Source organism: Callorhinchus milii, unplaced genomic scaffold (assembly GCF_018977255.1).
Source record: "Callorhinchus milii isolate IMCB2004 unplaced genomic scaffold, IMCB_Cmil_1.0 Scaffold16, whole genome shotgun sequence".
In the NCBI taxonomy this organism is placed as follows: Eukaryota; Metazoa; Chordata; class Chondrichthyes; order Chimaeriformes; family Callorhinchidae; genus Callorhinchus; species Callorhinchus milii.
Window position 1 is genome coordinate 13,931,535 of NW_024704757.1, and position 25,565 is coordinate 13,957,099.

Consider the following 25,565-nt stretch of genomic DNA (forward strand, 5'->3'; position numbering starts at 1 on the left):
CTTAATGTTCAATAGAACAATGAAATGCAGTTCCAATTTTGTCCTTTCGCTGTTATCATTGTTGCCTAATGTGTTTCTGTGGAAGAGAGTGCCATTCAGATTGATTGTCCCATCTGTAGCTCAATGGGTAAACCGCGAGCACATTAAATTAAACCAAAAAGGATAATTTAGCACAGCTTTCACTGGGAAATCCATTAGTCCAGGTAACAGACTATCATCTTGCAAAACCACTTTGTTATAGCAATGCAAGAGGTGAAGTGACTCACCTCGAATATTGCAGTGTGCGACTGCTGAGAGAAAATGTATTCTTTCAGGGAACCACTGTGTGCTTAGGAGGACTCCACTGAATATAAGTTTGGAGCAGCCTCTTTATGCCTGCGGACTGCCACAGGTAGGTAGGCGAGCAATAATTAGAACTCTAAGCATCTGGCCCGCACACTACATGAGCTGCACATTCAAAGGCAATTGCCATGATTACGCACTTAAAAGTGACTGTATATTTATTGGCAAATGCAACAGCCAATTTGCACAGCGATGCCCTACAAAAAGCCATGAAGTGAACGACCAATTTTAATCAGGAAGACTGTCGGCCAGGACATCGGGAATACGTAAGTGCCTTTGCCTTTTGACGAGTGCAATGGGATCTTTGCCGTCCAACCTGAACAAGCGGGTCTTAATCGCCTTCACAGTAACAATTTCCTCCGAATGATCGCGTTCGGATCAGTGTCGAGTTCACGATTCGTGATATATCTAACATAAGCAGTGATCGGAAATGCTACTGGACAGTTTCATGATTAGCGCTTTCCAAAGTGAAGTAAGTGGAGCTACAGCAAATCGTGTGTGTGGTATCTCCTGTCGGAAAAGCCACACATATAACGCATCAACATAGCAAACCTGACAGCGAGACCACTGTGAAATAATATTATTGAAATTTGAATTATTCAAACCAGAGAAACACTGCTGTTACCAGCCCTCACATAATGCCAGACTACACAGTGTGAGGCTGTACAGATCACACAGAACTCCGCTGCCAATTACAAAGAGATATATTCGTGTCTTTTGTTCAGTGTGGAGAAGATAATTTCTTGCTTTCTCCAGTACCTGTAGGGTTCCTACTTATCATCGCTATCGTATGGACTTCACAGCGATGTCACAAATAGCAAGCAAAGCTTGACAATAGACATGCTGCAAATTAGCCTGTACTTTGAGCTCCGAGTCTTTAGAATTCAATCGCTGAACATGCTTCAAGCCTATCGTTCTTTTCCCCCATTCTCTCTGATATACATTCGTGTTTTCCTTTTAACCCAAAATAAAGGTTTCTGAAGCGCCAGAGAAAGATTCAGCGTCAACAAAGACAGACTGAAGTCTGAGGCCATTGAGTGTCTGCAGCGGTTTGGCTACTGTGGCACTTAATTAGCACAGCTTTTGCGGCGCGTTTCGAACGCAGCTTCCTGCGAATCGGGCCGCAAATTGCAGACGCTTTCTGCTACGTGACTGCAAACAACAACAACAACTTGCAGTTAGATAGCGCCCCTCAGGCAGGGTAGCGTCCCAGAGCGCTTGAGTGCGGACCGACAAAAGATTTGTGATTGGGAGCTCGCGCTAACAGGTTAACTTCAGATACCTGGCGTATAGCAGAGCAACTTTGAAGACCCAAGTGGGCACTTGGGATGAATCTGTGTGTGTGTTTTTTTTTCCCAGTCTGCAAATTGTCTGCAATATCATGTGAAATTTGCATATATATAAATTTTCTTTGCAAGAGTGCTGGGCAAGGATACCATGGTTACAGAGCGCGTAAAAATGGAGATTATTATGTAAAATTTTACACATTAATCCTCCTTGCTTTTCTGCTAGGTTTGGGAGTGCTTTCGAAGCAGAATAACGATTCTATTAAGGGAGGGTGATTAAAAAAAAAAGATTATTTTTATTTCACTTGTAAATGTGCTAAACGTAGACCTGCACTTGTCAGCTGTCTAATGGTCAACTGTCCTCCTTGCCTGGCTTCACCCACAAAACACACAGTCAATCCACTTTACAGTATATCCCATGAAGAGCTTTGAGATGTCTACACGACATAATATGGCACTGTATCAAATGCAAGGATTATTATTGTAATATCATAATCTAGGTTTCTTTTCTGCAGCGCTCTCAGTCGTCTGGTTCCTGAGCCAGGTTGTTTCGCAGTCAGTGCTGTTGCTGATAGACGACTGAGTTTATCTTGGACTTGGATGGTCTGTCACTGAGGGCTGGAATTTTTCACTCACAGCTCCTGTGAACCCTGCAAGCCAAAGCCCTGACAGGGAGGGAAGGCTGGAGCTAGGTGTTCAAGCAATGGTGAAACTTGAGGGACAATAGAGGGTAATACATATTCAAGTGTACATTGATTACTAATACAGTACCTCATTGTACTCTGAGACTTTTTAAAAGACATTAAACACCGCAGTGCTGTTAATAGCAGAAGGGTACATTCCACGCACTGTAAATCTTTTCCCCAATTCGCCTCTTCACATAAGATTTTATTTGTGACTTCAGGATAGCTCTCGCACAAATCCCGCTCCAGGCAATTATACGTTCGGATCGTGGATGGTTAATGTTCTTTCACCTGGAAATAACCACTTTGTTTGCATGAATATTCAAACCCTGGTGATCAAGCAAGCATTTAAAGGGAGATGCACGTTCTTTCAATCAATACGAATATGATCACAATTTCTTTGCAGCAGATCTGCTCTTTGTTGAAGTCTCACCTCAACATCTTTTCTCTTTCAACTCTCTGCCCAGTCCACATCCAGAGAAGACCCACTTAAAAGGCTGACACTCGAATGCAAAACTGGGTTGGGTGCTCTACATTGTCAGAGGTTCTGTCCATCGGATTAGACATTAAACCAAGGCCTTGTCTACCTTTTTCAGGTGCACTTTAAAGATCTCATAGCACTGTTCGTAAGGTTTCTCCTGGTGTCATGGCCAACAACCCCTCAGTTAAAATTGGTCATTCACTTGATGGCTGTTTGTGGGTCATCGATGTTTACAAATTGGCTGCCACGTTCACTTACGAGATACACAGTCACTCCTTATAACAGTAAATTCTGTGAAGTGATTTGAGACTGCCTTTGGATGTAAATGACGCTACTTCAAATGCAAGTATTATTATTATTATTATTATATGATTTGACTATGTTGTCTCATTAGTAAAACATTTTAAAATGGAATGTTTGTCAGAGAATGCGTTCATTTTAAGGTGAATTAATGGTCAGAGATGATCCAAAATTGGCTCTTATGCAATTTCATGCTGTAAGATGTCGAAAGAGATTTATAAATATTATATTGCTAAGTGTTTGCTACACATAATAAAGACATCTAATGGCGTACTGGAGTGGAAAGATTAAAGGCATTGTGAACTGTTGCTAATAAGCCTTATGCAATGAGTTGAAGGCTAGTAAATTGGTCATAATTTACTATAGGCATCAAATCGAACCACTTAGATCTTAAGCACTATTTGATCTTACACAGTAAGATTTACAGGATAATTTGCATTGCAGTAAATAGGGAGTGGCTTGGAATATCTGAAAGTTTCATCCAAATTTTTTTAAAAAAATTTCTGTCAGCCAAGTGTATTTAACACACACGAGACTCCATCACCATGTTAAGGAATATCGAAACCGAACTACAAAGAGTTCCACCAATGCATGGAAATTACCAATTGATTGGAATGGAACGTGCAGTTGTTTCCCTGGAGGGTCACACTCTGCTTACCTAAATACAGAAAGTCTCAGGTACAGGTTAGCAAGAGCCAAGGCTTGGGGATCCCAGAGTGTTCGTTGGGGTAACTGCTGGAGTTTTAACCGGCTTAAACCATGAAGTGAATGACCAACGAACATTAACTTGCAGACGTTTTCCACTGTTTGTTTAACTTGGACCTCCCTACCTGTTAAGGCTTCGGCTTGCAAAGGTTCGCGTTAAGACTCCAGCCAGCGGAAGATACATCTTCTTTGAAGAATGATGATGAATAATGAACAGTAAAGAAATGTCTTGTGAGTGGTGCGGTGATTATAACTGCTGAAGAATATTTGCCAATAACATTACCTTGCTACTGATCAATTAAGAGATTAGACTGTGCACTCCTGCAAACTGAATGTAAAAATGCTGTACCTATTCATTCTATTGGTCTTTGTTGAACATCAAAGGAAAGTGTCAAAGGGATTACAGTTTTCTAATTTCCGTGTCGCTTAACAATTCACAGTATTACACCTTGTTACCAAGGAATGATGTTCATTGCAGACTGAATCCAACTTGAAAGGAATTTATTTTCCCAATTACCATTGAGGCTATGCAGAATCTAAACTAGATCTTGTAAAACGCTGTCCTGAAACCATCCGGTTTGCAAAGCAACACTAAGCACAGATTTCATCAAACACACCGGCACTAATCTTCACAGTAAAAATCCTACGAGGTGTCGCAACAACATGATAAGGCGCTATATCAAATGCAGGTTGTTATTATTGTCAAGCCTGAAGCCTCAGGATACAAAGATTTACAAAGAATGTATCTTGTGGAAACAGGCCATTCTGCTCAAGAGGTCTATGTTTATACTCCATACAAGTCTTCACCCATTCCTTTACTCCCTCCCTTTCACTCGTCTATTCTTCTCTTAGAAATGTGAAAAGCTGTCCTAAATTGATCAAATAGTGCAGAAGGCTTGATGACTTATGCACTGTGTTTGTGCCATGGATCGATGGCTAACTGCTTTGGTTTGCGTATCAGATAGACTTATCATAGAATCATAGAATATTACAGCGCAGAAGGAGGCCATTCGGTCCATCATCCTGCCTGTGCCGGCTCCTTGGAAGAGCTACCCAATCGGTCCCACTCCCTCTGCTCTTTCCCCATATCCCCGCTAATTATTACCTCTTCAAGTCGCTATCCAATTCCCTTTCGAAAGCTGTTATTTTACTTTCCCTCTTTAGATAATTCCTGCTACCTCCTCGGTGGGACAGGGCTGCAGTTATCAATGGTCTCCAGGCAGCATTAACCGATCGTTCCACCTCATTGTTATTTGGAACGTAAAGCACCGTCAGGTTTATGGCTCCAAAACGGCAAGGGAGCTTGATGTTGAGCGTACATTCTAAATCTGCCACTGATCAAGTCTGCGGGGAGTTTGTTTCCAGGCAAACGATCCTTCCGTAAGGCTTGAGGGACTTGAGTTTCAAATCCTGCCCGACTAATCCACCCACCATCGGTTTGTCCCACGCTCTCTCTATAACTTCATTCCGTCTTTGCCTCCTCTCTTCCCCAGCATCTCGCCACCTCTCCACCTTGCCTCCTTCAAGGCCTGTCTCAAGACCTTCCTCTTTGACCGTGTCTTCAGCCATCCTCCCACCTCCACACCCCCCCCCCCCCCATTTTGCCCTCCACCCCTTTCGAATCCAATCCCCAGCTCAGTTCGAAACTCTCAACTTGTCCAGCAATTTGGGACGTCCTCCCAACACGAAAGACGCTAAGTAAATGCAACTTGTTCTTGTTGATGATATTGTACATTGTGGATCTTTACCAAAAATATAGGTTTCTGCACAGAAAAGCAAAAGGAGTTTTTAAAAAAATCCTAGTGCAAACACAGAAATATGTCAGACATTCTTCAATGTGCACTCGCATTTCTAAGCTATTTTGCGTGAAAAAATGTGTGTGTTTTGGTTTAAAGAGTTAAATGCTTAATTGGCGAAATAAAGATGTGGATTTCATGCTGCACAGATTGCTGCAATAATATGAATGAACCATTTGTTCTTTTTTCCCTCAAGTGTGTCGAGGAAAGGCTATATATATATGACTGACCTTCACCTGATTTAAATCTTTCTGTACCATCAACCTTCTACAAATCTTTGTGTACTTGAACTCAGATGACCAGTGAACTGTACGGTACATTACAGAACAGAACTGTAAGCATTGCTCACCATCATTTTTACCCTGTGCTTTACACGTTTCTTCGAGTAACTTAAAAGCATAGGGCGGGCAGCAAGAAGTCGTTGAAAGATGCAGAATAAGAGCGAGAGCGAGAGAGAGAGAGCGAGAGAGAATCACTCACTCTGGTGCATGCGGCAATACTGTGGGTAATAATTCATGTAATGGTGAAAATACCGGTATAGAATTCCGGGGAGAAGGACATTTGGGAGAGAAGATTCAACAAAGCAGAGCTGAACATTTCCGTAACTCTCTCTTCCTTCTGTGGCCCACCTACCAGAAGGATGGATAAACCTCATTTCCGGCTCGCTGTTCCTCACTTACCCATCTTCACTTGACATCGGCCGCTACTATCTTTGATGAATGCAACCTGATTACACAGGTCAGATGAGATGATGTAGCCTGCATTTATATTCATTGGATTTTCACACGGCCTTTTAATATTCAAATAAAAACACGACCAGCAAATCCGGAGTGGCGTGATTGGCGACAGGTAAAGATCCCGCTCGCTGAAGACGTTCGCTACGGTGAGGAACTGGAAGCAAATGATTTCCAAACCACTTCTGTTTAAAGCCAAGTAACCAGAAAAAACTAAAAGTGTGCAGGGCTTTCGACCTGACCTGACACCACGATCTGTACAGTGACAGAGGCAGCAAATGGTGCATTGGGCAGAACTACTCAGAACTATTTGATAGTAGCATAACAAATGTTGTGCTGAAATTTTTTACACACACACACACACACCTCAACCTAAGCCACGTTCAACATGATAAACACTGTTACCTGGTTAGAAAGTGATCATTTCTCCAGTATAACATACAGTTTTGTTTTTCCCCTCACTCACTCTCTCTCTCTGTCTCTCCCCCTCTCTCTGAAATTCAAATTACGCAATATTTTCACTGAACTGCACAACAGCACAAATAAAGCAGAGATTTAGATCCCTTTGCAGAGATGCAGGGCATTTATTTCTCAGATTACCTGAAGGAAACAGTAACTTGATGTCTAATTCCTACCTTACAATTAGTGTGCTAATAGCATTAGTCTGCTACACAGCTTGAGTCTTAAATTATGGATATGTTAAGGACAGCCCCAGGCAAAACTCAATATCCTGTTGCTTTCAGCAGCATTAGCTAAATCCTAGTGATAGTGTACCCTAATGGACCCTTCTTCTGTTAAGAAAACAGGTGCAATGGGACAATTAAAACCATAACATTGCTGCAATTAAACTTAACAAAGGCACAACACTGCTCGACAGACTACACATCTTTTTTCAATCAGCATCAAAGTTTTACCGTCAGTCTCTCTTGTACGAGCAAGTTTGACTCTTCTAAAATTACAGATGATTATCGTTCTCCGTTGAGTAACCATTTTAGGAAGTCGGTTATTTATTTAGGTATACACACACATATATATATAGGGAGAGAGAGAGAGAGAGAGAGAAAGAGAGAGAAAAAAAATAGAGCTAAGCATTTAATGAAATGATTTTACTCACTGTGTTGTCCTCTTTGTCTACACAGCTATTGCACTCTGTCTTTGGATCCTGAAATCAATAATAAAATGCATTAGCAAAGGCACCCATGATGTAAATGCTCGACCATTTGTAAAGCACATTGGGGTGGTTTGGGTGGTTGGAACCTACCATCCATTGCATTAAGTGAATACCTGGTTAATGAATGTTTCTCTGAAGGATGAAATATCCCATTTTGGGATCTTCTACAACAACCTTTGAGCCAGAGACATTGGCACAGGACACAGAAAGTCGACACACCTAATATTTTAGCAGCTTGACGCCCCCCCCCCGCAAAAAACGAAGTGTTATTTTGAGGAGCTTTGCGGGAAGGTTAACCTGTTCATGGATTGTTACCGCTTAGTTAAAAGAAAGGATGATTTAGAAAAAGAACAAAAAAAATGGAAATAATGTTTAAGGCGGACTGTCCCTATCAGGGAGCCTCTGTTTGTATCCGTGACAGAGAAAGTGCTCACTTGCATGTGAAAGCTGGTATTATTTGCTCTTTTATTTAAGCTGCCCGTTCCCTGACTCACTGTGTTTGGATGAAGTGTGGGTGAGATGGGTCTGGCCATTATTATAGATAAGTATTTGAGTGACTCAGTCCACAGGTTTTCCTCATGTACTCACGTATCTTTTTTCTTAGCTTGCTAAACTCATAATACACCAGTAGATGGTAGCCAGGAGCCACATATTACCATTTTATCCACACGCACACGCACAAGGTTAAATCCAGCATCCTAGGCTGCAGCTTATATATCTGATACACTTCCCCTCGCTGCTTTTACTCTTGTTTATTCAACGGGTTTCTTCACCAGAATTCTTATTTGCTTAAAAACGATTCGATCGCAGCAGAAAATCCGGACCGAAAAAATTGCCCAACTGGAGAGGGCTATTTTCGACACAATGCTGAAATCCATTAAGGTTTCCCCCTTTTTCATGCACCTTTTGCTCTCTGAGTCAACTGGTTTGTTCAATTAATTTTTTTCCTGAACAAACATCAAAAAGAGTCTGGTTCTGTTCTATAGCATTACAGGGACGAGTTGCACCTGTCAATCGTTGTTCCTACTTGCAAGTGTTTAACGTTTTACCACAGGTGATTTTTTTTTACCCTCTGGTACCTTGTCCAAACAACCCTTCTCTGTACGTCTGGCGAGGCACTGAGTACTGGGGCGTCCTGTGCGATCAATCAATCAATCAATCAACAACAACAACAACAACAACAACATGTATTGAGATAGCGCCCTTCCAGTGTGGTAGCGACCCGGAGCATTTATCAGGCAGCGTCCACCGCAAAGATCAATGCTGTCTTCGTTCAAAGTGAACGCACCACACTTATACACACGTATATTTGCGCAGACGCACAAAACACTTGGTATCCGGCAAGGTACCGGATTATAGTTGAGAGGTGGAGCCTTGATTGACATTTTTTTCACACTCTCTCTCTCTTAGAAATAGCGAGACTAATGATAGCACTTTACTGCTTCACTGTTTTAGGCCAGTTAACCCATAATCTGAGTTTGATGAGCTCCATTTCAGTCCAGTCACAGTGCCTGTATTAACTGAGCCACGACTAATGATTTCGAGGGTGTTTACCCTGTATTTCACAGGCTGCCGGAGCAGCAGTTGAGCTATTTCGATTTAGTCCCGATGACCTTTGCTCGTGTTACTCAAAACAACTGAGAATTCATGCCAATTTCAGATTAGGGGGTCGGTCTTCTCTCACTCAATGTGTTTGTTCTCTGGTGTAAATTCTCTGGTATGTTGAGCGGGGTGCTTGGAAAGTAACACCAAGTCTGAGTTTATGTTACAAACAAAGTTCTTCCAGACTAAATGGAAATGCAGGAAAGCTCGTCTGATAAAACTGATCTGCATAAATCGTATAGTTGCCTAAATCATGCAACGACCCAAGTCCTGTTCAAGAGTTTATATTCCATGCGAGTTTGACATAACTCATACTTGGCAAAAGTCATATTAAATGTATGGTCCCAACTGATACGACTTAGTACTGTTTTATCACTGTTAGTGATTAAAAAAAACTGTATACGTGAATAAATACGATTTAGATTATTGAACAATAAATTCCAGTTACGAATGGTTGAAAACTAACCTAAATCACCAGACATTATGTATTTTGTCTTGCATTTCTGACCAGAGTTGCGTGTAGCTGGTGGGATTATCGCTGGTGATCAACTCCGGATTAGCACTCCCCTCTTCTCTCTCTCTCTTTTCCCTCTCTGAGTCATCCTATAAAGTGGGCCATTTCTGCAAGTGCATCAAGTCTCTTCTGACAGAGTGGGGAGTTGGATTATGAATAATATATTCAATGAGCTACTTAATTAGGTAGGTGAAGGTGATGCTGGAAACAGCTGAGGCAAATAATGAGATGTCAAGTACTGGAGCTGAGGCTGGGGATGGATTCACGCAGCTAATTCTGTCAGGAGAAAACCACAGGATTTTTCAAACGGATGACATTAAGGGATCTGATCTTTCCCGCAGGGTCCCTGCGGACCTCTGATGTTTATTAAAAAGAAAGAAAGAAAGAAAGAAAGACAAACCTGGAGTTGAACAGCAGCATCAATAAACAGGAAAAGCTGAAACAATGTTCAGCAAACACTCATCAGCGCTCATCAAGACACTTGCCCCACTCCGCCCCACCCATCAAAAGGGAAACCCCTCAGTTCTCAGAGCTGAGCAAAGTGTCCATCTTGAGTGAGAACCGCAGCAGCACCTTGATTGGGAAGCGTACCCCCATCTCCCACAGCTCTCAGCTTGCCCTGGTGCGGACCGAGTGCCACTGACAGCAGTCGTGACAGAGACATTTAGAGCCATCCTTGATCCCGGCATCTCGTCTGGAGAGAGAGGTGTCCTCTTTCAGAGCAAAAGGATCCAGTGAAAGAGGCTCCTCTTTCCCAATGGGGGTGGGGTGGGTGGCAAGCAGCACTATTGGAACGTCCACTCGAACAGGCAGCTGAGACTTTGGTTTGATATCTCATTGGAAGGACCCACTTCTCACAATATGGCATTCTTTAAGCTCCGCATCTCCTGCCTTTGTGAAGGTGGTCGTATAACTCTTCTGCCGGAAGTTTTCTTATCAAGCCTGCAGCAAGCCACAGTGCTGGAAACACGTTTGGGAGGACGTTAGGTCATAAATACAGATCTACTTCTTGCCTCAGCTCAGCAGGTGTAGGCCCCACTATTATCCAACTGAGACTGGAATTCACTGAGTCGGAAATAATTAGCGCAGAACTATACCATGCTGCTCTGCGGAACAGTCTGTGGGACAATGATCCAACGAGCCGTTCATACAACACACCACTGGTAGAATGAACCACCAGATACAATGGGGCACAATTGTTATGGCTCATGCCTCCAGTCTAACAGGCAAAGTAAGCATTCCAGGAAGCTACACCGCGTGAAGGGCGCTGTATAAATAAATGCAAGTTGTTGTTGTTGTCATCGTCGTCGTTGTAACCTCGTGTCCATGTTGCGATGAGTTGAGAAATCTCCCTAAATAAGAATATGCAACGCGTCACGAACGAGCGAATTTCATCTGTAATTTTTTGTTTGAAGGACACATCAAAGTAAATAAAGACAATTGTCATGAGTGTGGTCAAGTAGGCGGTATGGTCCCTTGTTTCTAACTGGTTGTAAAGCTCCACTCACCCTAGAACCATTTTGAGATTGTCTGTTCTCACCCTATGATTGTCCATCTCTGAACAAATTGAGTATTTTTAGATGGTGACTTTTTGAATCTCAACGGGCAACCTGGTCTATAGATCTACAGATCTCCCAAGGCAATTGTTTTCAATGAAGAAGAGATCTCAACTAAGCTCAACTTATCTCAAGATAAGTTCATAATAATAAGATGATGAGATTTTACGCTTCTCACTTACTTTTCCTCCAGTTTGCTCTTGAGGATTTATCTCAGGAGACAGGCTTCCGATAACGTATGAATGCCAAAGACACCTGTCTAGGGTGGCCTTGCACAAACCAGGTTTGTCCATTTATCGAGGACGATAAATATTTACATGGGAAGAGTCTGGAGTGAAACAAAGTACTGCCAGTAGATGGAAGTGTGCCTTTTTTTATTCATCGAGTATTCCTTGTGCAAGTCAAGAGATTTGGACCCGCCTTCGCTAAGCTTCACATTTTAATGCCAAACTGCGCTGTACTGGAGGTCGGAAGTTGCTACTTCAAATCCTGTAAGTTTCCACCTGCACAGAATTGTTTGATTGAATCAACTTTGAAATTCCTGCCACAACCCACTGACTGCTACATCCACACACACACACACACACACACTTAGAATACTCAGCTGTCAGTACGACTGCACAAGTAACTTTAGGGATTTTGTTTTATCCTTACTACTGAATCAGACTGTCAATTTTACAAAACAGTCCATCCCTCCAGGCTCCAAGGCAACTCAGCCTTCTCCCAAACTGCTGCCTTGTGAAGGAAGGGCCTTTAACCTTTCATTGACAGTACAGCAGTACTGTTCAGGTGGCATTGACAGTGGGTCAGGAGAGGCATCGAGATCTTCAGAACTCACTCTTGTTGCAGTCTGGTTTACCCGTGTGTACTTCACGGGTCCTGGTCCAATGTCAGGTGAGTCCTGACGGATTCTGAACGTAAAAAGCAACCGTTGTGCATTCAAAAGGATGCGCAGTTGGCTGCCGCGTTTCGCCCACAAAATACACAGTCAATTCATTTTACAGTATATTCTGCAAAGCGCTTTGAGGCATCTCGAAGACGCGATAAGGTGCTATATCAAATGCAAGTATTATTATTATGGGTAATCCAGCTCTCTGAGGGTTAATCATATGCACACTGTAGTTTGTGAAGAACCATTGTTAAAATGTAAGGTTTACTTTTGAACCACCTGCGGTGCTTGGCAAGTTATTTTGATTGAATCCAATATAATGGACTCGTTGAAAGAGGGAAGTTCAGGGGTCTACAGTTAAAATTATGTTATTAACTTTACAGTAAATCTGAACAGATATCTGCTCAATAACTGGCAGGGGGGAAAAAAAACTGCTTTACAATCTGAGAAGAATTACATTAAATGAATGGATATCGGAGCCAAATTCAAACGTGTGATCCCTTTTTGCCTTCTCCGGAGTAATTAATTTACTGGACTCGCAACATTACCGAGGGCCTCGGGAACATTAAAATTCCCAAAAGAGTTAAAAGACGATATAGAGTGACTTCCCATCAGTCAGAGTAACATTGTTGAGATACTCAACCCTACAAAATCCAGGTTACTCACCCAGTCCTGCAGAAAGGTTTACACAACTTTCCTGCAGTTAGAAACCTATTGATCCACTCTAGCCACTCTTTAATGTCCCCTGGTCCCTCCCGCTGTACACTTTGCCCACTTAGCAATCATCCAATATAATAATAATCCTTGTATTAGATATAGCGCCTTATCATGTCTTCACATGCTCCAATTGTAGCTGATTTTTTAGGGACTAGAGACATAGAGAGTGCTAAGGAGCCACAAGTGGAGGGTTCTCTATATGAGACTCTAAGGAGAGGGTTTGTGGCCTCAAACTTCGCTGCATGAGGGACTTTAAATGGGATTGAGAAAATAAATTCTGAATGTTGCTTTCAGACACATCGATACCGTGAACAAGAGAACAGAGGTTTTGATTGCAAAGAGCTATTTCAGGTCAGATACCAGGAAGTCTTTCTTTATTGACAGGAGGGAATTAATGATCTTAGAAGGTTACAGGAAGGTTGTTTGAGGTCAGGCTACTGGTCTCAACAGCTTGATGATGTGATGAGAAGACAGAGGGGCAGGTGGATATTCTGGAGGGACGAGCTCAGATGGATCCAAACTTTTCTTGTGATCTTGTGAGCCATGCAAGCAGTCTGCTCTAAGCATAGGCACTCTTTAGCCAAGCAGTACAAAGTGCACGAAAAACTTTGATTTTCCTTTGTTTGTTATTATGGAGAGGGGAATAGATTGGGCTTGGCGCTTTGTTCCAACAGCACAATTGTTAAATAAAGTTGAGAAATAAACTTCCCACCCCACTTTCAAATCACACTGGCGGCTACTGCTGGAATTGAGAAGTCTGATCAAGTGGACGTCAAAGATTCCCAACATGCTAATCGTAAAGTTTAAGGGTGTTCTGGCCAGCGATCCTCCAGATAAAGTGATTATTCACTTCACTACTACTCCTATTGATAATATTCCTTGCTTTTGATATAGCAGGATTTTACTGTGAAGTGTAGTGACTGTGCATTTGTAGGTAAACGCAGAGGCCGATTCGCACACAACAATATCCCACAAATAGCCATGGAGTAAGTGACCAATTTTATCTGGGGAATTGTTGACCAGAACACCAGGAGAAACTCTTGTCTCTTTTCGAACGGTGCCATGGGATCTTTAACAACCAACTACGCAGACACGTTGACCAACTGCGTGCGAAGCAAGAATTTTAAGGAGAACAGCACTGGGGTTCCCAATAGCTCCGTGACATTTATAGCTTAATGTTTTGCAATAATCTCTGGAATGGCAGATACGTTGAAGCAAAAGTAAAAAAAAAAAATTCAGAAGATAAACGCCACTTCGAAATGATATTAATCGAGAAAGAGTAAATAAAAAAAATTAAAATGAACCTTCAGCGAATTGCAGCTGACGTGTCTGTCTAGGAAGCACTTTGTTTGAGCACGTTTTGTTTATTATTTGCACTAACGACTTCATTAGAAACTCATTATGAAGCCCCTTTAGTGTTTCGTGCTGCTTTTTCCTGATCGGTTACTTAAAACTCAGGCAACCAGGATTACTCAGAGGAAAACTGCAATATATCCCAAGTTCGCCCATAGGGCTGACTTGTTCTCCATTTTTCCTTGTAATGGGTAATAATAATCCTTGCATTTGATATAGTTTTGTAAGGGTTAGAATGACTGACGTGAGGATTATTTCCCCATGGTTTCTTACTGCCATGAAGAACCGTTTAAGACTGGTCTATTTAATGCCATCATTCTAAAAGGGCAAGTTCACGATTATGGACGTATAAAACGATTGTCACTGGAACACTTCATGGTGTTTCTGGAGGATCCTCAGCTGGGCTTATAATAATAATAATAATCCTTGCATTTGATGTAGCGCCGTATCATGTCTTCGAGATGTCTCAAAGCGCTTCACAAATACTGTATATTTTTGTGGGCCAAACGAGGAAGGCAATTGAACACAGCAGTCATAGTGGAATCCTGTTGGATTGAGTGACCATTTTTGAAGGGATTATTACCCCCGGAAAACTGATCCGCCAATCGACTAACATCCAGGTTCCTACTTACTGCTCGGTAAACAGAAGCATGTGGATTAAGGAAACTTGCCCAATGTTTCGCCCTGCCCGAGAATCGACCCCAGGTCGCTTGTGAGGCAAGTGCTCCAACCACTGAGCTACAGGACTCCACTATGACCTGACTGGTCTCTTTATATCGTGTGATGTTGTATTCAAACATTGTGTGGTGTTGCTGCCACTCTCCGCAAGGACACAACTCGTTTGGAATCCAGTCAATTCTGAATGTATCATGTACTCCCTGGGCCTCCAGTCGCTGAGCATCATCCAGAAGTGTCTCGTTCAAGGCAGCCAGACCAAAAGACGAGCTTGCTCACTTCCTTGTGGTGAGAATCCAATCCCTTTGTCTCCAGACCTGTGGTTTGTTAATTAATTCCTTACAAGAACAGGAGCTACATCAAATATGAGATGTTGAATTTGATTCATTGGTACAGTCACCAGGAACACAGGAACAGGAGGAGGCCACTCAGCCCATCAAGCCTGCTCCACCAATTTATTGGATCATAGCAGATCTTTTAATTCCATTTCCCTCCTTTCACTCCCTACTTCTCGATGCCCTTACTTCCCAGGTACGCCAATATACGTCATCTAAACACTCCATTCGATTCTGGCTTCCGGGTCAGTGATTTGCACATTCCCACAACCCTGATTGCTCAGCTAACTGTTTCCTCATCTGACTTATAAATGGCTTAGCGTTAATTTTGAAACCACGTCCCCTTATTTTGGCTCCTCAACCAGATGTCTACCGGTTTGTTAGAACGACAGAAGAATTTCCAGTCTAACACAACAGTTTTTTTTTACAAAGTATTAACCTCACCTCAAGCATTCGAAGACCTAATATTCTGTATTTTACTCAACCTGTATTTGACTTATTTGGCCATTTTGACATCGTACTAAGACTGTGAAGCCCTTTCTGTGAAGTTCTGTATTTCTGTATCGGACCATTGGAGTTTGATTAAAACAACAGTCACGGGATAATAAATTGGGTTTGTCCGTAGGTGAAAGTTCACTTGGAGGATAAAAGTGAAACCAAATAATTTGGACCTTTCACACATAAATGGTCAATGTTGCCTTGACAGGTGAAGGTCCGGGTAATGTTTTAGAATTCCAGAGGAACTTCCAACATAACTCACGATTAATTCTCGTCATGACGTGTCGAATTATGGACAGAGAGTACTAAATTAGGTCTGCGTAAGAGCAAAATATAATTAAATATTCATGAGATTCGGTGCATTTTATGTCACATTATTACCTTGAGAGATGCTTGAATTAATATTCCTCTGCTTTCAGCAATTAGATTAGAACATAGCTTCCAATGCATTGTGCAATGTTGTTCTATTTTCAGCTGGGCCAGTTTACACAAAACGCTTCTCTGCTTTTGCTACTCAGGTTGACCCATGTGACGGGTTGAAAGAAAGAGCTAATAGTCCAGTAAGAAATGGACTAAGTTAGTTTTTCTTCCCTTTGCCAGCTCTATGGCAACGTGCTACACTTCTGGGTGGGAAATGACAACATTCCTCACAATTAGATTCAAATGATTGCTAGGTTGTTTATTTGAGACCTCTCTGCAATGAGATTATGCACTATATTATATATTATGTTATTATTCTATGGCAAGACTGAATGCCCATTTGATGCTCGAAAGCCCTCCTATACAAACTTAACAAGTACATCTACAACACGCAATGCGTAAAAAATAATCTGTTCTCTGTAAACATAACCGAGAAGAAGTTCCACATGGAGCCTGATTTATTATATTTTCTAAGCATTTCAGTGTGTCCAGAATTTATAATAATAATGATAATCATTATATTTGATATAGAGCCTTTCAAGTCAGAAAGACATAATAATAATAAGGAATAACATTTCAAAATGCTTCATAGGAATCTACTCTAAAACGTAATGACTGCGTTTTGTGTAGGAACATGTCATTGGTATTGAATTCTGTCTTAACTTTGAAATAGTTTTTTTTTCTGTAAGTTCTTGAAAGACTCATTTAAGTAACAATTTGCTGTGATGGGAGGACAGTTGTTCTGGAAGGATGAGATCAAATGGTGTGGTGGGTGGGGGAGACAGGCATTAAAAAAAAACTGTTCAATTTGGCCAGCCTCATTAAGCAATCAATCGATTGGAGGCTTAAACGGACACATTAAAAAAAACAAGTCAGTCGCACCACACCACTACAGTGATGCTATAGTCTGCGATTAGAACGGAGAACGCCACAAGCCATTCACAAGACTTCTCAACTACGTCAAGAAGTAAACACCCTGCATCTTACAAACACTGATTCCTTCCCATTTCCAGCCTCTGCTCTCCTAAATATATGACACAAGATATGGAACTCTTTCCCTCAATCTCTGCTCCTTGCTCCCCCCCCCACCTTCACCATTTTCTGGTCACGCTTGAAGACTTTCCTCTTCGACAGTGCCTACGGTCGCTTTCCCCCTCCCGCCTGGCTCAGCATCGGGTTCCGCCAATATTAAGCGCTCCGAGATGCCGTCCGGTGTGAAGGGCGCTGTTTAAATGCAAGCTGTTGCTATTACCTGGCTTTTTTTTTTGAAAACTCCATAAATATGCAGCGGAAAGTATATTCTGATTTGTGCAAGTTTTTTTTTGTGCGGAGAATCTATTTTGCCGCAGGCAATGATGGGTCTTTGTAAGGCCATCGCTATTGAAATAAACATTCTCAATATTGCAAGCGAAAAAAAAAAATCGAAACAGTGCTGAATATTTCACGGATGAAGGATAAACAAACTGAGCAATTCTAATCCAAATACAGTATCAGTACTCTGTAGACTTTACCAAGTCACAATTACATACACAATGTATATCACGTTCACCTGTTGGTCAGTCATTATCAGAAATGCTAAGCACCTTCGCACTGCATGGCATTCCTCCCACATGCATTTGCTATTCATTTCTCCTAAATAGGCTATGTGTTCTGTTTGGAAAATTATTGAGAATGGAAGAACAAGTCTTGCCTGCATTTTTTTTGTCAAAGAGTACGACAGTTTTGCAGGACTGCATCCTTTTCGGTTACGTCATCCACCCACATCTGAGAGTCTTTCTATAAATCGAGCAAACAGCAAGAAGCAGGAAATCTGACTCACACCTCTCTTTTCCATTTAAAGTTAAAATAATGGGGGGAAAAAAAACTGTGCATCGCACTGAAGTACTGAAAATAAATCCTGAAAAAAAACCTCCTATTATGCTTTAGAATAATAATATTAATCCTTGCATTTGAAAACATCTGAAACCACTTCATAGTGTAGTGTAGAATAGGAAGACAGAAATGCCACGATAAAACATATAATCTCCAGGTGATATCAGCTGCTGTTGTAAATCTAATTATAACCAAATTATTGACTCGTTCATGGGGCTCTTCAATGACTGGTGGAAATAATAAATAAGAATAATAATCCTTGCATTTGGTGCAGCGCCTTAACAAATCATTGAGACATCTCAAAAGCACTTCACAGGATATGTTGTAAAATGGAGTGACTGTGTATTTTGTGGATGAAAAACTGCCGCCAATTTGCACACAGCGATGTCCCACAACAGCCATGAAAGCGAGGGACCAATTTTATTGGGGGGAATTGTTGGCCAGGACATTGGGACATTTTGCCCACAGTCAATTCACTTTACAGTATATTCTGTGAGGCGCGTTGAGAAGTCTCGAAGACGTGATCAGGCGCTGTATCAAATACAAGGATTATTATTATTAGTATTAAATGCAAGGACTATTATTATACTGGGAGAGACTCTCTTCTTCTTGTACCGTGCAATGGGAACTTTAACATCCACCTAAACAAGCAGAGAGGATCTTGGATTAACTTCTCATCCGAAGGACGGAATTCCATGTGGGTCTTGAACCCACAACCTTCTGAGTTGGAGTAAGAGCGCTATCGACTGACCCAGCTTGACACGTAATCTTGAAATCTTGAAGTGAAACCTTTCTTAGGGAAAGCATTTTATTTTCCCCAAACACCTGGAGAATAAAATGTTTCAAACAGTCACTTGGGAAGGGTTTTCACAGTGGATGTATTTAAGAAGCCTCACTAACCAGAAAATCAGAATAAAGCCCTAAGCCACACTTTTTCTATTTCGTGAGTGCCATCATTAACGACAACAGCATCTGACCTTATTTCAGAATCTATTCATTGGAAGGAAGCAACACTGGCCTAAAGATAACAAGTGAGTTTAGACCGTGTGTGCGGCTACTGACAATTCAATCTCTATCCGCCACCTGATCATCTGCCATAAGTATTGCCTTGTGAACAATCTGCTCGTATCGATGGGGTGTGATCTATTCAACTTGCAACAGCCAGGTAACAGTTTGTTATCAATAGTTATAAATGGTTATTCTCAGGTAACTGTCAGGGGCGATAATAAAACACATGATGGCCCTGCTGAACCAGGATTCAAGACTGATTGTATTGCCATTCCGTGTCTCCTTCTCCAACAGACCCCGTTCCAAACAATGCCTGAATCTGTTGAGCGCAGAGGCAAAGATCTGTAGTAAGTCAGTATTGATTGATTTGAGGACTCTCAATTATCTGTCAGTTTCAATTATCTGCTAGCACATCCCCATCACTACACAGGATAATTGAGGTACCACAGGACCTGAAACTAATAGACTATTGCAACAACAGTAAACTTATAATCTCACAACAGTTGATTTTGTAAACACTATCCAAATGAAATGAATGTATTCCCCACAGACGCAGCGAGACATGCACACATCCATACGTTCTTGTGTGGGGAAATCAGAAGAAGACTTTTGCCAGTGCTGCATTTTCTTCCGAGCAGTAGGAGCGGGAGCATGATTCCAAAAATCGTCCTTCCTGAGGTGGAAATGTATTTTCCTGCCGTGGTTTGTCAATGGAAAAGGGCAGGGATGTGTTATTCGCAGGAAAACAGACGGCTAGCACAGAGGTACAAGGCAGCATTTCAATGAAGCAGCACTGAGTTTGTCACAAACCATGAAAGAAAACCTCCGAGCTCTTTATTAAGCAGGAGCTTGAGATTCAAACAGAGCCTTAAACTCACCGCTAAACACACCCTCTTGGTTGCACAAGCTCCAACAACTGTGTATCGCCCCACAGAATACACGGTCAATTCATTCTACTGTATATTCTGTGAAGGGCTTTGAGACGTCTCGAAGATGTGATAAGGCGCTGTGTCAAACGCAAGGATTATTATAAGGATTATTATTATTATATGTACATGTATAATATCCAATAGTTGTATTCAATGCAACACAGGCACAAAGACCGAAGAGATAAGGCCATAAAGATGACAGTGAGGTATATGAAATCATCAGCCTAGTTGGTTGAGCAAGGTCAAAGACATCTGTTAGAAATCAGAATGGTCTCTTTCGAAATCCCGTCAGCAAGTATTCCAAATAGGTCCAAAAAATGTACTGACAAAGAAATCGACCCCAAACAGGTAATATTTGGTAGAGTCGTTCAAGCGAAATTGTTGCGAATTGAGCTTTTCTTCTGTTCTGATGCTTTGCCATGAGGTGTGGTGTAAAATGCTACTGCCTACACCAGGGTGTTTTTACAGTAGATTTTACAGTAGTCGCTAGCTGGCAGCCCAACAGACCTTAGCAAGAATTGGTATTTTAATTTCTACTTCTGGTCTTCATCAGACAATTTGATAAATGGAGTCTGAGGGGAACTGGTTTACAGGAGATCTTTGAGTGGTAAGTGTGATATATATTTCATGCGATGCCAGGCTGCCTGTGATTGCAAGGTTTAATGTAATCATGGGACTCAGCGATGTACATTATTTATCATATATACACTATATGGTTTTAATGTTACACTATGTTCTATTCTTCTCTTGATCCATTATTTCCAAGCTCCTTGTCCCGGTTTTACCCGGACAGTCTCAAAAGAAGAGTAGCGTTTGTGGCATTATTGTTAAGAGTAATAATCCTTGCATTCGATGTCGCATCTACAAGGTCTAAAAAGTTTAGTGACTGTGGTTTTGGAAGCAAACAAGGTGGCCAATTTACACACGGCAATTGCTGGCCAGGACAACAGTAGAAACTCACTTCTGCTCTCTTCCAATTGCGCATTTAGATTTTCAACACCCACTTGAACAGGAAGACAGGTTCTCAGTTTAATATCTAATCTAGCATACAGGACCCCAAAGCCAATATTACTTAATAATTTAGGAGCTGAAATCTGCACAGAAATGAAAAAGTATATATTTGCCAGAGAAAAACCAAAAAACAAATCGCAAAGAGAGTTCGAAGGGAACCAGTCGAGTTTTAATGTGAGCTTAGGATTCTTTCCTTAACAACCACTGAACTGCAGAGCTAGTTTATTGGAGATAATAATTATAATAAAAGTCCTTACATTTGATTTAGCGCCTTTCACTTCGGCAGGACATCGCAAAGCACTTCACGGGATATTCGGTGAATCAGTGTCTTAGTCTCTCCTCCAGTCAGCTGTGCGAAACACTTTGAGACACCATGCTATCCTGAAAAACGCTATATAAATGTAAACTGTTGTTGTATCAAGCTGGTTCCCATTGAATAGCAGCGGGGGGCACATATTACCCCAACAGAGTACGTACACCAAGAATTTCTGTGGACGCAGAAAAAGACAACTAAGTAACGCAAATCTCTCCAACGATCACACCGATAAACCTTTCGAGGTAAGCAGAAGGAAACAACCCTCAGCTATTTGAAACCTGCTCTAACTTACACTGCCATTAATGTGACAAGCACCAGTTGGTTCTCTAGCGTTGCCATCTGTGCTGTGCAAGCCACCGAGACACAAGCGGCGATAGACTTGCCACTTAGAGCTGTGACTTCGTACCCAGCTCGAGCCAGAAAGATAGCTTGGGTACTCGCCTCATTCACTGTTTTCCAGGGGCAACTGATGTAAAACGTTTAAAGATCCCATGGCACTATTCGAAAAGAGAGGGAATGTCTCCTGATGTGCTGGCCAATAACCAAGCTGCGTACAAACTGGCCACTGGGTTCTCCTACAAAATACACAGTCATTACACTTTACACCGACGTGATCGAGCGCTGTATCAAATGCAAGGATTATTATCATTAAAATCAGTGTGGGATACAACTGAACGATGTGCCTTTGTGTGTGTGTCTGTGTGTGTGCGTGTTATGTTATGTGTGTTGCATTTGTGTGCGTGTGTTGTGAGTGTGTTCTGCTTTGCGATCGAAAACCCTGTGCAGCCTGTTTGTTCATTCTGCAGAGGAAATTCGCATGGAACACGAAAATCACCAGCGCATGGTTAAAAAGCAATGAGTGACCTGAAAGAAAGGTGATGAAAGAGGGAAGTGCAGCATTAATAATGTTAAGATACACTCCGTAGGGCTGGGATTATTTCGTTCCTGTGGTGGCTGATACAAGACAGAAAGAAGCATGATGAGTTTTACTTCACTTCACTGCTGAGAATCCCACGCCAAAACTGAATGACTGACTGACTTATCACCTTGGTTCAATTACGCAATAGAGAAAATAGAACAGTTTTGTCTATTTAACATCCGCTAGTAAATTTTACAAGGAAGGGGTGAGGGAAAAGGAGGCGAAAGAAAAAGAAAAAGCATTGTTTTTTTTAGGGAGGGGTGGGATGGAGAGAGAGGCAAAGTGCCAGTTGGTTAAGTAAGAAGCATTGCAGTGGCATTATCTCATAAAGACACAAGCATTTTATTAATAAGTTATAACTTGATAAGTTAACTCTCCTCCCCTCCCCTTCAACATGGTGCCCGTTAATTATATTAAGAACTCTTGCATGTGATGGCGCACTTCACATCGGGAGGATGTCTTAAATTACTCCACAGGATTTCCACTGTAAACGTGCAGCGATTGTGTAGCTTGTAGGCACGCGGTCAATTCACACACATCAATGTCTCCCGAGCAATCATCGAGTGAGTGACCAATTTGATGTGGCCAGGACACCAGGAGAAACCCCCTCTCTTCTTGCGCTTGGGATCTTTAACTTCTCCCCGAACTGGCAGAGAGGATTCGGTCTAACATCTTATTTGATGGATGGAACTTTTAACAATGCATTCCCACCCCACCCTACATTGGAGCATTAGACTAGATTGTGACTCACCACCTTCAGACTCAGTTGAGAGTGCTACCATTTGAATCAAGCTGACACCCAATTTCCATTGCCATGAATGACCACGGTTTGGAGGGCAGCGAATATATGGACCCAGAGAGGATTAGAGAGCTCGTCTCTGCATAGCTTATTTTAGCTCTACTGACTTCCCAACCCAGTAACAAGCTGTATTTTAAATTAGTTCCAATGTCCTAGCCTCAACCACCCTCCCTGGTAAACCTGTTCCAGGCATTATAATCAACCTCTGGGTAAAGAAAAACTTCCTGGTGTCTGTCCTGAAATAGCCCTTTGCAATCCTAAAACCGTGTCCTCTCGTTTTCTGCTGTCTGATTGCTTTCGAAAGTATTGTTCCAAGTCCACTTTCCCAATACCAGCAATTTACAGCGTGGTCATGTTGGAAATTGCAAACCTAAAGACAAATTGGGGACATTAAAACAACGGCACGTGACACCATCATTTTCACAAGAGCGGTTCGGAGATGTGAACTCGGAAGTTAGAAATTCCGGGCGTCTCATTAATTATCAGCAAATTCTGCACGCACATATCAGGGCTCTATCTAATATGCTCCAGTGCAACAATTATTTAGTAAATATGCTGGGTGATGTTTAAAATAACTGGCCATCTTAATTCCAATCAAACAGTGTTAAATTCAATCCCCTGATGGAAATGAAATTGCACCATTCATCAGATCAAGACAATCAATACCAGTTATTGTTCGCCATGCTATTAGGTGGTATGTGTGCCCTAGTGATGCTTCTAACTTTTGTGGGATAATTGCTTATTGCTCGGAGATTTTGGAAATGCTTTTTTTTTTTTGCATGGCTTAGGCAACAATCAATCGCGGCTGCCGATAGTATCTGTACCGATATTGCCGAAACTGAAATTTCCCTGAATACATAACTGAGGTTTTTATTCATTTGTATTAATATATAATCACACGTCGACCTGCACATAAATATAAATAAGCCAGTCCGCTGTGAGATTGAGGTTTAATCATCTCTCGGCTGAGCTGGTGGTCAACTCCATTCAGATTAGCTCTCGCTAGAGATCCCGTTTCTATAAAAGGGCAATTTCATGTTCTGCACATCTGTACGTATCTAGTGGTGCAATACTGCGACCATGTCGGTGCAACTGGAGAACAAAAAATCTCAGTTTATCGTGGCAAAACCCTCGTAATTGCATCTTTAGCCTGGTCTGCGAGTTCCATGCTCCGACAACCTTCTGACCTAACTAAGTCAACTTTAATGTGTTGCGGGCAAAAGTTCGGGGGATTGTAAACCAGGCTACCAGCAGGAAACTCCCCTTTCTTTTCGAATCGTGCTGTGGAGACCTCATCACTTCTGCTTGGGCTGTTGAGTGAGCCATCATTGGACTCACGAGAGCAGCTGTGTTTGATTGGATTGCCTGATCTTTTCTTCCAGCTCCTACCCACAGGCAGCCACCACTTTGCCTCTGCTCCGAGAGATAACCCTGTCAGTGTGCCTGTGCGTCAGATTCTCCGTGCATTTTTATTCAATAAATAAAAACACAAAATAATTAGAGTGATAGAAACCTCCAAGTGTTATTGGCAGAACAAATATAAATTGTTATCAGATCACCAGCTCATTAATGCTATTGTGTCAGTACGCCGTAGTGTTAATGTTATAATATTGATTTTTGGTTTGCACAACACGTCCGTTATTCAGAAGGTTTAAAGGTGATGCAATATGGCCTTGACTATCGTCAATTTACTGAGTGATTAGACTTATTATAATCCTCATTCAACCACTGTAGTCTCCAATGAACGCAATTACTGTTTTTTTTGTAAAGAATTATCTTATTAATATTTCTGTAGCACCTGCCTGTGTCTAATTATAAAATATGAACACCGAGAACAAGCTATCATTTATTATTCAGCTTTCTGTCGTCTAACTGTGTTCGAAGAATAAAATTACTGTTAATTATATCAATCAATCAAACGTGCTATCACAGGATCAGGGGCTTTTGTTTTGCATGCTAGAAGTTTTAAACAAAAAAAGCTTACTAATGCAAATTGCTCCGAGCTGTAATTGAATGAAACTGAATCTGAGCGCTTGTAACTATCGCGTTCAGTAACGCAATTAGGGCGAAAGGGCTTGGCGTATGATGTGAAATTTAAACATCACCTTGGTGCTGTGCCTAAGTGTTTGCTCATTCAAGGCAAGCAGTAATAAACCAGATCGGTCAAGAGTACAAGCTCCACGAAGGCCTTTTCTTCCTTTTCCACTTGACGTGTTTGTACAATTCAGATCCAGCAATGGCCGAAATGCACTTAATCACTTACCATCGGAAGCACTGGAATCGCATTGAATCGCGGGAAAATAAATCCTTCTGCGGATGTGCCAACGGATCAGGACGTCACTTCCCGCGATTCAATGTCGCCGGTAAACACAGGAGGAATGGAGGATAGGGGAGCGGTGTTACGAGTTAGGAGATGATGAATGCAACAACATTTGTATCGCGCCTTTCAGGTCGGGAGGACGTCCCAAGTGGCTGGACGTCCTAACACGACTCGTTCCAACAAACCAAAGTGGTTTTCATAAGAAACTGAATGGGACTCGGACTTGGAATAGGACTTAGGCGATCATTTGATTCGTACAGATAAAACTTATGCGAGTTTTACTGTATTTGTACTGTCCGTGTATCGGTCTTTTCAATCCATCCCGGTTCATAAA

The 25,565-nt window shown here is 41.8% G+C and overlaps 1 protein-coding gene across 9 annotated transcripts in view; it reads right to left on the minus strand.

Moving 5' to 3' along the window:
• Window positions 1-25,565, minus strand: part of rbfox1 (RNA binding fox-1 homolog 1) — a 642,946-nt gene that overhangs the window by 422,468 nt on the left and 194,913 nt on the right. For 8 of the 9 annotated variants that reach the window (XM_007893782.2, XM_042341049.1, XM_042341050.1 and 5 more), the window contains exon 2: window positions 7,442-7,489. The exons of the other annotated variant lie outside the window; for it this stretch is intronic. In XM_007893782.2, the coding sequence (XP_007891973.1) occupies window positions 7,442-7,489 (48 nt within the window). The remainder of the gene's footprint in view (window positions 1-7,441; window positions 7,490-25,565) is intronic. 9 annotated transcript variants of the gene reach the window in all.